We start from the raw sequence: 15,682 nt of genomic DNA, 5'->3' as shown, positions 1-15,682 counted from the left end.
CTTCCTCATATGTGGTGACTTCAACTGTCATCATGCCACCTGGTTGGGTGTGGGTTCCTCTCTCACCAGTCATGGCACCTCAGCAAAGGACTTCTGTGACTCACTGGGATTGACACAATCTGTCAATTTCCCGACCCGGATCTCAGCCAATGGAGTATCTTCTCTTCTAGACTTGGTTATGACAAACTTCCCTGCTAATGTCTGCTGCTCTTCTTCTGCTCCAATCGGTTCTTCTGATCATGTGCTTGTCAAAGTGGACATCTCTCTGGCCATTCTCAGAGAGCCTCCTCAGCGTCGACGAGTCTGGCATTTCACTCAGGCCGACTGGGACGGTCTTCAAGCAGCCATCAATCGTCTGGATTGGTCTCCCATCTCCACTGCCTCTGACATCAATTCTTCCTGGGAATTCTTCCAAAGCAAACTGATCTCTCTCATGCACAGATTTATCCCATCTCGCCTTCAGTTGTCTTACCCTTCCTCCCGTCCATGGTACACTGAATCTTGTGGTGAGGCAGTTGCCCTGAAACAACTTGCCTTTGCCTCTTGGAAGGCTAATCCAACTGAAGGCAATCTCAGTTCCTTCCACCAAGCTCGGAACAAGTGTGTGTCTACCCTCAGGAGTGCCAGGAAGCACTATCTCTCCTCACTCAAGACTGAACTCTCAAACCTGTCTCCTTCCTCCAAATCCTGGTGGCGTCTGGTCAAATCCGTTTCTGGTGTTTGTTCCCCCTCCATCCCCTCCCTTACCTCAAATGGCCACACAGTTGACATCGCACGTGACAAAGCCGAATGCCTCAACTCTGTGTTTGCCTCAAAATCCTTAGTCCCAAACCCATCTCTCTCTGTTCCCACCTTTCCCAGTCGAACCCAACTGCTCCTGGACTCTGTGTCCTTCTCTCCCGACAAGGTGGAGGAGTTTTTGTCAAACCTCGACTCTGATTCTGCAACTGGACCAGACGGCATCAGCCCACGGGTCCTAAAATCCTGCGCTGCCGCTCTGTCTCACCCTCTCTCTGTTCTTTTCACCCTATCTTTTGCTCAAGGTCATCTGCCAGCATCCTGGAAATCAGCTAACATTACCGCTTTACACAAAAAAGGTGCAAAAACAGATCCATGCAACTACAGACCAATCAGCCTGCTCCCAATTATCAGCAAAGTCATGGAATCCATCATTGCTTCGGATATGAAATCTTTCCTCTTCTCCAATGGCTTGATCTCTGATCATCAATTTGGTTTCAGACCAGGTCACTCTACTCTGGACATGCTGCTTCTGCTGTCCCAACAATGGATGGAGGTCCTCAATGCCAAACAGGAAATCAGAGCTGTCTCCCTTGACATATCACATGCCTTCGATACGGTCTGGCACCCAGCTCTGCTCACCAAACTCTCCTCCTATGGTATCCACGGAAATCTCCATGCATGGCTTGCGGACTTCCTCTCTGGTCGTAGTCAACGTGTGGCCCTGAATGGATTTCTCTCATCTCCCCTTCCTGTTCAGGGCTGGAGTTCCCCAAGGCAGTGTTCTGGGCCCTGTGCTTTTTCTGGTCTTTATCAATGATCTCTCTGATTCTCTGGAAAATCCTCTCTATCTCTTTGCTGATGACTCCACTCTCTGCCGCTCCATTCCTCTTCCCTCAGATCGGCAGTCTGCAGCCTCCTCACTCTCTGAAGACCTGGACAAAATCACAGACTGGTCAAACAAGTGGAACATGTCTTTCAATCCTGACAAATCTCACTCTCTTACTATGTCTCTCCGAAAAGATCGACTGGACAACCCTCCCATCTACTTTCTCAACAATCCTCTCCAAGAAGTTCTGTCGCTCAAGCTTTTGGGTCTCACTATCTGCCATGATCTTTCTTGGAAAACCACATTTCCAAGCTGGTTTCCAAAGCCAGTCGCCGACTGGGCATCCTCCGTCGTGCGAAGTCCTTCCTCGGCACACCTGAGCTCCTCACCACATACAAGGCTTTCATCCGCAGCTCAATGGAATACTGTTCTCCCCTATGGGCTGGTGCTCCTGCCTCACACCTTGCTCGGCTTCACGCTGTTGAATCCAAAGCTTTCAAAATCATTGGAATCTCCCGCGATGAAGCTATCTCTGAGGGCCTTTCACTCACTCACCGCAGGCAGGTAGGTGGTCTTTCTGTCTTCTACCGACTCCTCTCCGGCCTTGCTCCCCCAGCTCTCTCTGTGCTCTCCCCAAAAATCTCTGTGCTCTCTCCTCTCTCCCCAAATATTCCTACAGGTCGCACAAGATCTGCCAGCAACCCTCTGATGGTTAAACTGCCGAAATCTCGGCTCTCTGCTCACCTTCACTCTTTCATTCCTCTTTTCTCCCGCCTCTGGAACAAACTCCCACACTCCCTTCAATCCCACTCCTCCCTCCAGATCTTTAAAACAGCTGTTCACCACCATCTCTTATCTTCCCCCATCCAAAACCTTGATCTTTTCTACCCCCACTAATTCACCCCAGATCCACCTTTTTTTTTTTTTTTTTTTTTTTTTTTTGTTGTTGTTGTTGTTGTATACAATATCGAGGCTCGTGAAAGAGCGAACATTAATCACACAGAAAGACAAACCGACACATAAAACATATAACATAGGGAGCGGTAGACAAGATGGGGAGAGAGGGGGAAGGACACAAACACAACATTTGAGAGCAGGGACCGAGAGACATGGAGACATCGAGAGATCTGAGAGAGGGCGAGGGCTTTGGGGGGGGGGGGGGGGCGTGGGAAGGGGGCAGTGGGAGAGGTATAAAACATATGGACACTGCCAGGACTTCCAGGAAAGAAGTTGGAATTTCAAACAAGGTGGATCTGGGGTGAATTAGCGGGGGTAGAAAAGATCAAGGTTTTGGATGGGGGAAGATAAGAGATGGTGGTGAACAGCTGTTTTAAAGACCTGGAGGGAGGAGTGGGATTGAAGGGAGTGAGGGAGTTTGTTCCAGAGGCGGGAGAAAAGAGGAATGAAAGAGTGAAGGTGAGCGGAGAGCCGAGATTTCGGCAGTTTAACCATCAGAGGGTTGCTGGCAGATCTTGTGCGACCTGTAGGAATATTTGGGGGACAGAGCACAGAGAGAGCTGGGGGTGCAAGGCCGGAGAGGAGTCGGTAGAAGACAGAAAGACCACCTACCTGCCTGCGGTGAGTGAGTGAAAGGCCCTCAGAGATAGCTTCATCGCGGGAGATTCCAATAATTCTGAAAGCTTTGGTTTCAACAGCGTGAAGCCGAGCTAGGTGTGAGGCAGGAGCACCGGCCCATAGGGGAGAACAGTATTCCATTGAACTGCGGATGAAAGCCTTGTATGTGGTGAGGAGCTCAGGTGTGCCGAGGAAGGACTTCGCACGACGGAGGATGCCCAGTCGGCGACTGGCTTTGGAGGCCAGCTTGGAAATGTGGTTTTCCCAAGAAAGATCATGGCAGATAGTGAGACCCAAAATCTTGAGCGACAGAACTTCTTGGAGAGGATTGTTGAGAAAGTAGATGGGAGGGTTGTCCAGTCGATCTTTTCAGAGAGACATAGTAAGAGTGTGAGATTTGTCAGGATTGAAAGACATGTTCCACTTGTTTGACCAGTCTGTGATTTTGTCCAGGTCTTCAGAGAGTGAGGAGGCAGCAGACTGCCGATCTGAGGGAAGAGGAATGGAGCGGCAGAGAGTGGAGTCATCAGCAAAGAGATAGAGAGGATTTTCGAGAGAGTCAGAGAGATCATTGATGAAGACCAGAAAAAGCACGGGGCCCAGAACACTGCCTTGGGGAACTCCAGCCTGAACAGGAAGAGGAGATGAGAGAAACCCATTCAGGGCCACACGTTGACGACGACTAGAGAGGAAGTCCGCCAGCCATGCGTGGAGATTTCCATGGATACCAAAGGAGGAGAGTTTGGTGAGCAGAGCGGGGTGCCAGACCGTGTCGAAGGCACGTAATATGTCGAGGGAGACAGCTCTAATTTCCTGTTTGGCATTGAGGACCTCCATCCATTGTTGAGACAGCAGAAGCAGCATGTCCAGAGTAGAGTGACCTGGTCTGAAACCAAATTGATGATCAGAGATCAAGCCATTGGAGAAGAGGAAAGATTTCATATCAGAAGCAATGATGGATTCCATGACTTTGCTGATAATTGGGAGAAGGCTGATTGGTCTGTAGTTGCTAGGATCTGTTTTTGCACCTTTTTTGTGCAAAGCGGTGATGTTGGCTGATTTCCAAGCAGATGGCAGTTGACCTTGAGCAAAAGAGAGGGTGAAGAGAACAGAGAGAGGGTGAGATAGAGCAGCAGAGCAGGATTTTAGGACCCGTGGGCTGATGCCGTCGGGTCCAGTTGCAGAATCAGAGTCGAGGGTTGACAGAAACTTTTCCACCTTGTCAGGAGGAAAGGACACGGAGTCCAGGAGCAGCAGGGTACGACTGGGTATGGTGGGTACAGAGAGGGATGGGTTTGGGACACAAGATTTAGAGGCAAACACAGAGTTGAGGCATTCAGCTTTTTCACATGCGGAGTCAGCTGTGTAGCCGTTTGAGGTAAGGGAGGGGATGGAGGGGGAACAAACACCAGAAACGGATTTGACCAGACGCCACCAGGATTTGGAAGAGGGAGACAGATAAGAGAGTTCGGTCTTGAGAACGGAGAGATATTGTTTCCTGGCTCTCCTGAGGGTGGACACACACTTGTTTCGGGCTTTGTGAAAGGAAATGAGATTTCCTTCCGTTGGATTTGCTTTCCAGGAGACGAAGGCAAGTTGTTTCTGGGCAACAGCCTCACCACAAGATTCCGTGTACCATGGACGGGAGGAAGTTGTTTGAAATTCCTTGTTTGAAATTCCAACTTCCTTCCTGGAAGTCCTGGCAGTGTCTATATGTTTATACCTCTCCCACCCACCCCCCCCCCCCCCCCCCTTCACATGCCTCCCCCCCAAAGCCCTCTCCCTCTCACAGATCTCTCGATGTCTCCATGTCTCTCGGTCCCTGCTCTCAAATGTTTTGTTTGTGTCCTTCCCCCTCTCTCCCCATCTTGTCTACCGCTCCCGATGTTATTTGTTGTATGTGTCTGTTTGTCTTTCTGTGTGATTAATGTTCGCTCTTTCACGAGCCTCAATCTTGTATGCAAAAAAAACAACAAAAAAAAAACAAACAAAAAAACGATCAGTTGAGGCTGTGAAGCAGCTGGACTTGGAGGCTAGGCCGCAGCGGTGCGTTCACAGGGTGCTCCTGCAGGATCCGTTGGCTGTGTCCGTGCTGCGGGTCAGTTTGTGCAGAACAAAAACATTATAGAAGATTGTGCGGTGCAGGATCTCTGTCTCATTTCTGCGAGATCGATCGGCTATGTTTCGAAAATGCAAAGTGCCCTCGAGGCATATGCCAAACAGATCACAATGAACAGACCAATAAATAGACCTGAGGGCACTTCAACAAACTGATTAAATATCCCAAATGCTGGTCGAGTTTATCGTGATCTACGGACTCGATACAGACACCGTGAACCAATACAGCAATTTTGGTGAACAGGACGACTAATTGGTGCATCAGTGAAGCGACAGGTAGGCTCTGCTAGTATTGTAGTAATATAGATAACTACTTGAGCAGTAGCTCTGAGCTTGACTCACATGGACCTGGCTTCAAATCACCAGGTAACTCGTGTCGGTACGGCATCGTGTTTCACCAATTTCCGAGGCTTGTTTCCCAGGTAGTCATCGCCTCCTGGTCAAATACGAACGCTGATGGCTCAAAGTGATCTACGCAAACAACACGACATTTTGAACAGATACATTTTGATGTAGAATTTGGTTTTTCAACAACAAAGCACACGATCAGTGACGATCTTTTAGTGGTTCAGGGATGCAGAAAAACTATTTCTAAGTTATTTGGGCAAATTTCTCGATGATTCCAATAATTAAAAGCTAACTAATGATGAAACGTAGATGTTCATGTCCATCAATGAGTGGTGCCGACCCCCCCCCCCCCGGGGCACAGCCATGATGTCACGCGAATCGACGGAAGTAGCTCATTTGCATAACGGAAGTGAAATAGTCCGATTTTAAAACGCGATTATCCGGCTTATTAATTCCCAATTATTTTTTATTTTTGTGCTGATGTGTCAGGGTTATCGTCCTCTAAATGATATCTCTTCAAAAGCTTCCATGATTGTGTCCCTTTAACATCCACAAATGCTCGCAGAGGGGACAACCAGCTTTATGTCCATGCTGGACAGTGTTCTCGATGATGTTGCACTTTTGTTATTTTTTTTTTTGTATACAAAGTCGAGGCTCATGCGTGTGAATCATCGATTTGAGTTTAAACTGCAGTTGATCCCTCTCTCCGTTTGAGATGTACTTCATGTGACACGTGCCAAGAGTCTTGTTCGGCACGTTTTGGAAATCCTGTCTCTGTTTATTTTTCCTGTAAATTGTTAAAATGTAAATCCCATAAGTAAACTTTAGATGTGCAGCAAATTTGAAATGACACTCCAGCGTGACCTTTTATGTGACGTCCATGAAATTTGTTTCCATGCCTACAGGAACCGGGCTGCAGCCCCAGCTTCGGGGTCGTGTCGGACTCGCTCCTGGTCACCTGCGGACTCGGCTGCCTGAACCTCTGGGAGATGAGTTATGGGAGGCTCGTCCAGACGGTTTACCTGAGTAGAGCAGAAGAGTACGAGTTGGTACATCAGATTCTGGTGGTGGGCAACAGTACCATCGCCTGCCACATGGGTAAAAACATCAACCTCGTCTGCCTACCGAGCGTGTTGGACAAAATTGACTGATGTTCAGAGTATTTGGATGAACAAAACCCGGATGTGTCGAGTGTCCCGCTGCGCCGCGGAACCAGGATCAAGGTTCACTCTGCTGCGGATGTTAGGGGTCAAGATTTGGTTTCCTCTTTCATGTCCGCATTGTCTACAAGAGGGCAGTGCCACAATGTCCGCACAATTCCACATGATCAGGGTGTCGCTTGGGGATCATACAGAGTACACTCGGGGTTAAAAACAATTTCGTTGGATGATCATGGATGCACCTTGACTCAGAGCACAAGTCCGCCGTCCCCAAAAACTACCCTATTGTGGTCCACTGCGATACGGAGGCCTCCGTCAACCCAAGTCGACTCGACGTACAGACCATGCTCGCCAAGTACCGAAGACCAGCCGTCGGAATGGAACCCACACTGGGCAGGAGAGAAGCAAGTATCACACGTGACCAAACAGCAATTCTTATTCATCCCAAATTTGTGCAAAACTTGTTCATGTGCCGCTAATCCAGAAAATGCTTGTACATTCAGTACTGGGCAGGACTCTCTGGCCACCTGGAAAATGAACTTTTTTATTGTCATGTTGGCACATTTTGATAAATAAAAGGTGTTATCATGATGTACCGTATTTTTTGGTGTACAAGTCGATACTTTCTTTCCCAGGAAGTCCATGCTTCGATTTAAGACGATGAATTGTAGAAATTTAAAAAAATTGCAAAGTTTGTTATTTTCTTAACTAATTGTTCATTTCAAACACAACACCAAGATATTCCCAACGACGTTAATCAGACGAGGTATTCCCAATGACGTTAAGCAGATGAGATATTCCCAACGACGTTAAGCAGACGAGATATTCCCAATGACGTTAAGCAGATGAGATATTCCCAATGACATTAAGCAGAGGAGGTATTCCCAACGACGTTAATCAGACGAGGTATTCCCAATGACGTTAAGCAGACGAGGTATTCCCAACGACGTTAAGCAGACGAGATATTCCCAACGACGTTAAGCAGACGAGATATTCCCAACGACGTAAAAGCAGACGAGGTATTCCCAACGACGTTAAGCAGAGGAGGTATTCCCAATGACATTAAGCAGATGAGATATTCCCAATGACGTCAAGCAGACGAGGTATTCCCAACGATGTTAAGCAGATGAGATATTCCCAATGACGTAAAAGCAGACGAGATATTCCCAACGACGTTAAGCAGACGAGGTATTCCCAACGACGTTCAGCAGAGGAGGTATTCCCAACGACGTTAAGCAGAGGAGGTATTCCCAACGATGTTAAGCAGAGGAGGTATTCCCAACGACGTTAAGCAGAGGAGGTATTCCCAATGACGTTAAGCAGAGGAGGTATTCCCAACGACGTTAAGCAGAGGAGGTGTTCCCAACGACGTTAAGCAGACGAGGTGTTCCCAACGACGTTAAGCAGACGAGATATTCCCAACGACGTTAAGCAGAGGAGGTATTCCCAACGACGTTAAGCAGAGGAGGTATTCCCAACGACGTTAAGCAGACGAGGTATTCCCAACGACATTAAGCAGACGAGATATTCCCAACAACGTTAAGCAGAGGAGGTATTCCCAATGACGTTAAGCAGACGAGATATTCCCAACGACGTTAAGCAGAGGAGGTATTCCCAACGACGTTAAGCAGACGAGATATTCCCAACGACGTTAAGCAGACGAGGTATTCCCAACGACGTTAAGCAGACGAGGTATTCCCAACGACGTTAAGCAGATGAGATATTCCCAACGACGTTAAGCAGACGAGGTATTCCCAACGACGTTAAGCAGATGAGATATTCCCAACGACGTTAAGCAGACGAGGTATTACCAACGACGTTAAGCAGACGAGGTATTACCAACGACGTTAAGCAGATGAGGTATTCCCAACGACGTCAAGCAGACGAGGTATTCCATGGACATAATGTTATAATGAGGGGCTGGCTGTGGTCCCAGGGCACATTTTTGGTTACCCTAATAACTTTAACCTCACTTAACGACATCATTAGAGAAAAATAAACCAATCAAAGAACGTGAATGAACGATTGAGTGAACAGTAACGGGTAGACAAAATGTCGGGCCTAGATTACTTGTCGGGGTGAGAGATGTGCGAATCCGGAGTGGAGAAGTCGTCATATAAACATGGTGTGATCAGAGCACCGGGGAGATACGAATACTGTATTTGTATGAAGACAAATGTGTTGAGAAAATGAAGGCAAATCGATGTGGACAAACATTGAGTGCTTGTGATGTGTCAGGTGTCCATGTTTATTAAGGAAGTGAAATGTGATAAAATGTACCATGAGCCAGTGCGGATAATGATTCTGTAGCTTGTTTTAAATACTGCATCTCTATATGATAACAAACACATTTACATTCATAATTTAGCCGAATGGTCGTTCCATGGCCCACGAAGGGAAACTTCCGGTTCCTCGGGCGAGTGAAGCGTACTTCGAGCTCTCCACGGCATCGAAGTTTAAGTGTTTTCCCATTCTTGTCTTTGTCAAATTTCCACTGGTTATTTTGCTGTGTACGTGTTATTGTGTGTTTCTGGTTGGTATTGGTTTGTAATTCGTACAAACTTGTGTGTAATTAATCGTTTTCTGGGTCGTACCTCGTGCGCGGCCTGGTAACTTGGGGCTTCCCTCCCCCCGTCGGTGTTTTGTCGATTTGGGTTCTTTCCTTCGCTGTATTGCTCGTTTCTTTTATTTTATTTTCTCCCCCTCACCTCACCTCCCTAGACAAAGAATTCTATATTGATTCTTTCTCTCCTCCCGGACACGTGCTTGTTCGCTCTCCTCCTCGTCTCGGCTTGTGCCCCGCCCCCTGTATCTCATTTCTCTTCCGCCTTTGCTCCTTCTTTCTCAAATCCATGTTCTCGCTTGGAGACTTTTCCCAGATTGGTTTTCATGGTTTTCATGGTTCTGTTTGGATATTGTTGGAATATGTTTAAACCGCAGCCGTGATGCTGACGCCCCCCCCCCCCCCCCCGAATTTCCATGTTTTAAACGTTTCCCAGTGTGTACCCTGGTCAGAATAGGTACGCCGTATCCCTGCGTGTCGTAAGAGACGACTAAGAGGGTTGGCGTCAGGAAGGGCATCCGCCCATAAAAAGCATTGCCTCAAAAAGAGAACCATGACAATTACAACTACATATTGGCAGGGTGCAGCCCGAAGTGGAGATCGGTTTCTGAGGTTTGGGACATGGAATGTAGGGACAATGACAGGGAGATCAGGAGAAGTGGTGGAAGTATTGGTCAGAAGAAGAGTGGACATATGTTGTGTGCAAGAGACGAGATGGAAGGGAAGTGGTGTGAGAATGGTGGAGGGTAGGCAGGGACAGAAATACAAGTTTGTGTGGCAAGGGTGCCCGGAGGGCGTGAATGGTGTTGGTGTCCTGTTTTCTGAGGAGTTTGTAGACAGTGTGGTGAGTGTGACTAGAGTGAGTGATAGGTTGATGATGGTGAAAATGATGATTGGAAAGCTCTTGGTGAACGTCATCTCGGGATATGCCCCGCAGGTTGGTTGGAGCGATGAAGAGAAGGACAAGTTCTGGTGTGCGATAGAGAAGCTGATGGAAAACGTGAAAGATGAGGAAGTTGTTGTGGTGGGAGGAGACCTGAATGGACATGTGGGAAGGAGTATGGATGGTTTTGAGGGAGTTCATGGGTGTTACGGATATGGTGTGAGAAATGGAGAAGGTGAAAGGATTTTGTAGTTTGCTGATGGACCTAATTTGTTGATTTGTAATACTCAGTTCCAGAAAGAGGATAATAAGCTTGTTACATACACGTCAGGTGGGTCGACGACAACCGTTGACTACCTGATGGTGCGTAGGCGAGATAGGGGGCACCTCCGAGACACAAAGGTGATCCCGGGGGAGGAGGCTGTTTCACAGCACCACTTGGTTGTCTGCGACATAAGGGTGAAAGGTGCGAGGAGAGCTCGGCGGGTGAAGTACCAACCGAGAATGAAGGTGTGGAGGTTGAAAGAGGTGACAGTAAGGGAGGCATTAAAAGAGAGGCTGAGTAGGGTAGAGGATGATGTGGTTGAGCTTGAAAGTGGTTGGATGTCAATGAAAGCTAGTCTGTTGGGAGCCGTTGGTGAGGTATGTGGATGGACAAAAGGACCACCGAGGCACTCGGAAACATGGTGGTGGGATGAGGAAGTTGGAAAGAGGATTGACGAGAAGAGGAAGAAGTTCAAGGAGTGGCAGAAGGCGAAGGGTACAGGAGCAGAAACAGCAGAGCATGAAAGTTGGAAGGCTGCAAAGAAAGAGGTAGCAAAGGCGCAGGAGGCATGTAGGAAAATGTTCGGAGAACGCTTGGATTCGGAAGAGGGTCAGAAAGCAGTATTCAGGATTGCAAAGCACATAGCGAAAGAGAGGTGTGATGTGATGGGGGTGAGTTGCTTGAAGGATGAAGTGGGACAAATCATTGTCGACCCAGAGGGAATTAAAGGAAGATGGAAAAGATATATGGAAATGCTGTTGAATACAGAGAATGAATGGGATGGCAACATAGAGAGTAACCCAGTTTTAGGACCGGCAGAGACGATAACTGAGAAGGAAGTTGAGGAAGCGAGAAAAGCAATGAAGAGTGGAAAAGCGGGAGGGCCGACGGGAGTTGTGGGAGATATGTTGAAGGCAGCAGGAAGTTGGGGTGTGAAGAGAATGACAGAGATCTGTAATCTGGTGGTGAAAGAAGGCCGCATTCCAGTCGACTGGGAACTGAGTACCCTCGTCCCTCTATACAAGGGGAAAGGTGACCCTCTGGAGTGTGGCTCGTACCGAGCGATAAAGTTATTGGAGCATGGAATGAAGGTATTGGAAAGGGTGTTGGAGAGGAGGATAAGGAAGAAAGTGAAGATCGATGAAATGCAGTTTGGATTTATGCCAGGAAGAGGAACGACAGATGCGCTTTTCATTGTGAGGCAGTTGCTGGAGAAGAGGAAGAAGTTGTTTTTTGGGTTTGTTGATCTGGAGAAAGCATTCGATATGGTTCCACGCAAAGTATTGACATGGACATTGAGGAAGTTAGGAGTGGAGGAATGGTTGATCAAAGTAGTGATGGCAATGTACAAAAGAGTGCGCACAGCTGTAAGGACGAAGGATGGGAACAGTGGTGAGTTTGAGGTGAAGGTGGGAGTGCATCAGGGGTCGGTACTAAGTCCACTACTATTTGTAGCTGTGATGGAGGTGCTGGCTCCGAACGTAAAGGAGGGTTTACCATGGGAGTTGTTGTATGCAGATGATCTGGTGTTGATTGCGGAAAGTATGGATGGACTGAAGGAAAAGATGAACAAGTGGAAGGAATGTATGGAGACAAAAGGTCTGAAGGTGAATATCGGAAAGACAAAGGTGATGGCAAGTGGTAAAGCATGTGGTGAGGTGGAAAGAACTGGGAAGTGGCCGTGTGCTGTGTGCAGGAAGGGTGTCGGAGTGAACTCCATTCAATGTACAATGTGCTCTGAGTGGGTTCATCAAAAATGTAGTGGTCTGAGAGGGTCATTTACCAGTGTGGCAGCTACATTCAAATGTAAGGTGTGCACAGAGGAAGCTGCAGATGGAGGAAATGTTGAGTTGGATCTTGGAGACGGAGTGAAGCTGGAAGGTGTGAAAACATTTTGCTATCTCGGAGACATGCTGAATGGAGAAGGTGGATCAGACTCGGCAACGGTTGCTCGAGTGAGATGTGCATGGAAGAAGTTTCAGGAACTGAGTGGCGTGCTGATGAGGAGGAGAGTGTCGCTGAAGCTGAAGGGAAAGGTGTATGCTGCATGTCTGAGAAGTGTTATGATTTATGGGAGCGAGACATGGGTAATGAACGTAGAGCAGCAACGAAGGCTGGAAAGGGTGGAAATGCGAATGGTTCGATGGATGTGCGGAGTATCGTTGAGAGAGAGGAAGACAAATGATGAATTGCAAAAGATGATGGGAATATTGCCTGTGATTGATGCTGTGAAGAGGAACAGGTTGAGATGGTTTGGTCATGTGTTGAGGAAGAATGAAAGTGACTGGTTGAGAAGAGTGATAGAAATTAATGTAGAAGGAATTAGAGGACGGGGAAGACCGAGAAAGACTTGGCTAAAGATGGTGGAAGAAGAAATGCGGGCAAGGGGGTTAACAAGGAGAGATGCAGAAAATAGGGCAAAATGGAGAAGATTGTCATGGGGACCGCAAGGCTAACCCCCGCTCTAGCAGGGAAAATGGCCTTAAAATGCATGCTGTTGTTGTTGTTGTTGGTCGTCCCACAAAGTAAGTTAAATAATATGCACAAAACAGCTCATCATTCATGACCCAGGAAGTAGTGCAGATATTGATGAGTTGTGTGTCGGGGAGGAAGTAACACCTCCAGTGTTCTCACTGATAGTTTTGCTAACTACTCTAGTTGATTTTGCTTTGTCTTGTACTCTAAATCGACTTATCTATGAATGTAGGAAAGAAAAATGGGAAAATTATCCAATTCCACTTTAACTGCGCATCGACTTATTCTTATAGGCCCGAAACATTCGATCGGCTAATGCTGTGTCTGGCTGTCCTACCTTGAAACAGAAATGTTCCTTGGAGAGAAAACAAATTAAGCCTTTTTTACTGATATATAAATGATAGAACCAAGCAATAACCAAACCAAAGAGTGGAGAAAAACGCAGCCTTGGTACTTAAATGGAAACCATAACGAATGTGAAAAATATCAAATATGTCTTATTGAAGAAATAACCAAAAGAAAAGTAAATAAAACAAATAAGCGAATACATTCAAGTACAAATAAGTTTGAGGGTCCTCCCAGAGGAGTCAACATCCTTGAATGGACAGAAAATTTTGATGGTTGCCAAGAAATCAATGGGAAAATAATTTACTACAACCTTAATATGATATGTGGCTCAGGAGGTGCTCAAACAAGGACATGAAGAGAGGTCTATCATTTCATCTCTGCTCAACAAAGATACGTGTACCAAGAACCAAGTTCCAACATATTGTTTGTTAATATTCTTGATGGTGATGAGTGTTACAAGAAAATTAAATGATTTCCCAAAATAAAACATAAACAAATATTCATTGGCTCTCTATACGAGTTCAAAGAAAATATGGGGGTCTATTGAGGATTTAACCTTTGTTAATGGCTTAGATGGGAAAGGGAGAAAGAGACGGATGTTTTGGGGTTTTTCGGTGGGTGGTCCATAAGTTCCAATGCACTTTTCCCATTCACTTACATGTCAAATGAGGTATGTTTAGAACCCCCATTCTCCTACTACTTATGTGGAGCCCAGCTAGCTTTGTAAGGTGGGATATGATGTCAAAGAGTGTCGTTCTAGTTGTACAATGACATCGGCAGCCCAGATGAGACCCATGTGGAATCCAGTTAAAAAACACTCCCAGAAGCCAATCCCACCTTAGCCTATCAAAACCACCTATTTCCCAGCTGGGCCCCAGCTGCACATGCTGGCTGGGAAGGAACCTATGTGTTGTGTAGGCAACAGACCGCTGTCTCCTGATCCTGAAAATTGTTTCTTTGCCGATAAGAAATATAACCTCCCATTTTTAGATTAGATTTGTTAGAAAGGGAATGAAAGACCCATGTGGAAGACGTCACGGATCTCGCGAGATTTTGGAGACGATGTCACGGATTTTCGAAGCTCTACACGGTCTCCACGTTTTCAAAGTTGTCATTGTTCACAATTGTATTTTGTAGAAACTGTATTTATCTTTCGGTGTGGGAACCTATAGTGTGCCCCTTGGAAGTTTATCGGTGTTTATCTTTCATAAATTAATCGTTTCTGTTTGCCGCGCGTGTGCGGCCTTGCCTCAGGCTTCCCCCGTCGAAGTTTGTTCCTTCCTTCGCTGTTTTTGCTAGGTTTTTACTACTACTACTACTACTGCGTCGAGCTAGCTCGGCATTCCATGACACGTTTCTTCCATTCATCTCTGTCACTCATGGCATTAGGTAGTTCGTTAACCAGACACTCAGTATCATTTGTAAGCTGATCGATATATGTTTTCGCAGGTCTCCCTGGTGCCTGTTTGCCGTGAGTTGGTAACCAAAGTAAAACATCGCTTGTGAGCTCATCTTTGTTTCTCCAGCAGTGCCCAGCAAATCTTAATCTATGTTGACGTATGGTTACACTGATTGGTGGGATTTTTGCATACAATTCATATTTTGTGGGGTGCTCTTTCCATGAGATGTTAAGGGCTGCTCTGAGCATGCGAGTGTATGCACCATCCAGGGCCTTTTCTAGTGATGATGTCAAGGTCCATGTAATTGCCCCATTTACAAGAACTGATTCAACAGCTGCTCTAAAGAAGTTTCGTTTCAGCTCTATTGGAAGTGCAGATTTCCAAATCTTGCCTAGACTGTTTAAAGCTCCCCAAGCCTTTCCAAGTCTGATGTCGACATCTCTTTTTGTGCAGGTGATGTTGCTTCCCAGGTATGTGAATTCGTCAAACTTTTTGATGTTTTCACCAGTGAGTGATTTTATGTCTACAACTTGATCTTGATTAAGACTGATGTACTCTGTCTTCGAGGCATTTATGTAGAGACCAATTTGGCTGGCTACTTCTTCAATCTTGTGTAGTAGTGTCGCTGCATCCTTGTTATAGTGTGCTAGAACCGCAAGATCATCTGCATCATCTGCATAATCTGCATCTGTAATCTTGGATGGGTATCGCCGACTTTTCCGTTTACTTAGGGTAAATCCAATTTCATTGTTGGTGTCTATTGCTTTGCGTAGCACATACTCGAGACATATTATGAATAAGTAGGGAGCGAGGGTATCACCCTGTAAAACTCCTGCCATGATGTCAAAACAGTCTGTATCGCCGTCAGGTGATCGGACTATTGCAGGCGAGTTCTTATACAGCATCATGATGGCATTAACTGTCTCCTGAGGTATCCCGAATGCTAGCAGTATCTCCTTCATCTTACCTCGATGGATGGA

The 15,682-nt window shown here is 46.6% G+C and overlaps 1 protein-coding gene across 17 annotated transcripts in view; it reads left to right on the top strand.

Moving 5' to 3' along the window:
- The window catches only part of SCAP (SREBF chaperone), a 122,970-nt gene extending 115,602 nt beyond the window's left edge, over positions 1–7,368 (top strand). For all 17 annotated transcript variants that reach the window (XM_078785691.1, XM_068127756.2, XM_078785688.1 and 14 more), the window contains one exon: positions 6,514–7,368. In XM_078785691.1, the coding sequence (XP_078641817.1) occupies positions 6,514–6,759 (246 nt within the window). In that variant the 3' untranslated portion in view covers positions 6,760–7,368. The remainder of the gene's footprint in view (positions 1–6,513) is intronic.
- Positions 7,369–15,682: the final 8,314 nt, after the last annotated feature.

This window comes from Myxine glutinosa, chromosome 10, assembly GCF_964187855.1.
Source record: "Myxine glutinosa chromosome 10, kmMyxGlut1.1, whole genome shotgun sequence".
NCBI lineage: Eukaryota > Metazoa > Chordata > Myxini > Myxiniformes > Myxinidae > Myxine > Myxine glutinosa.
This window is presented reverse-complemented; position numbering and strand designations above follow the sequence as displayed.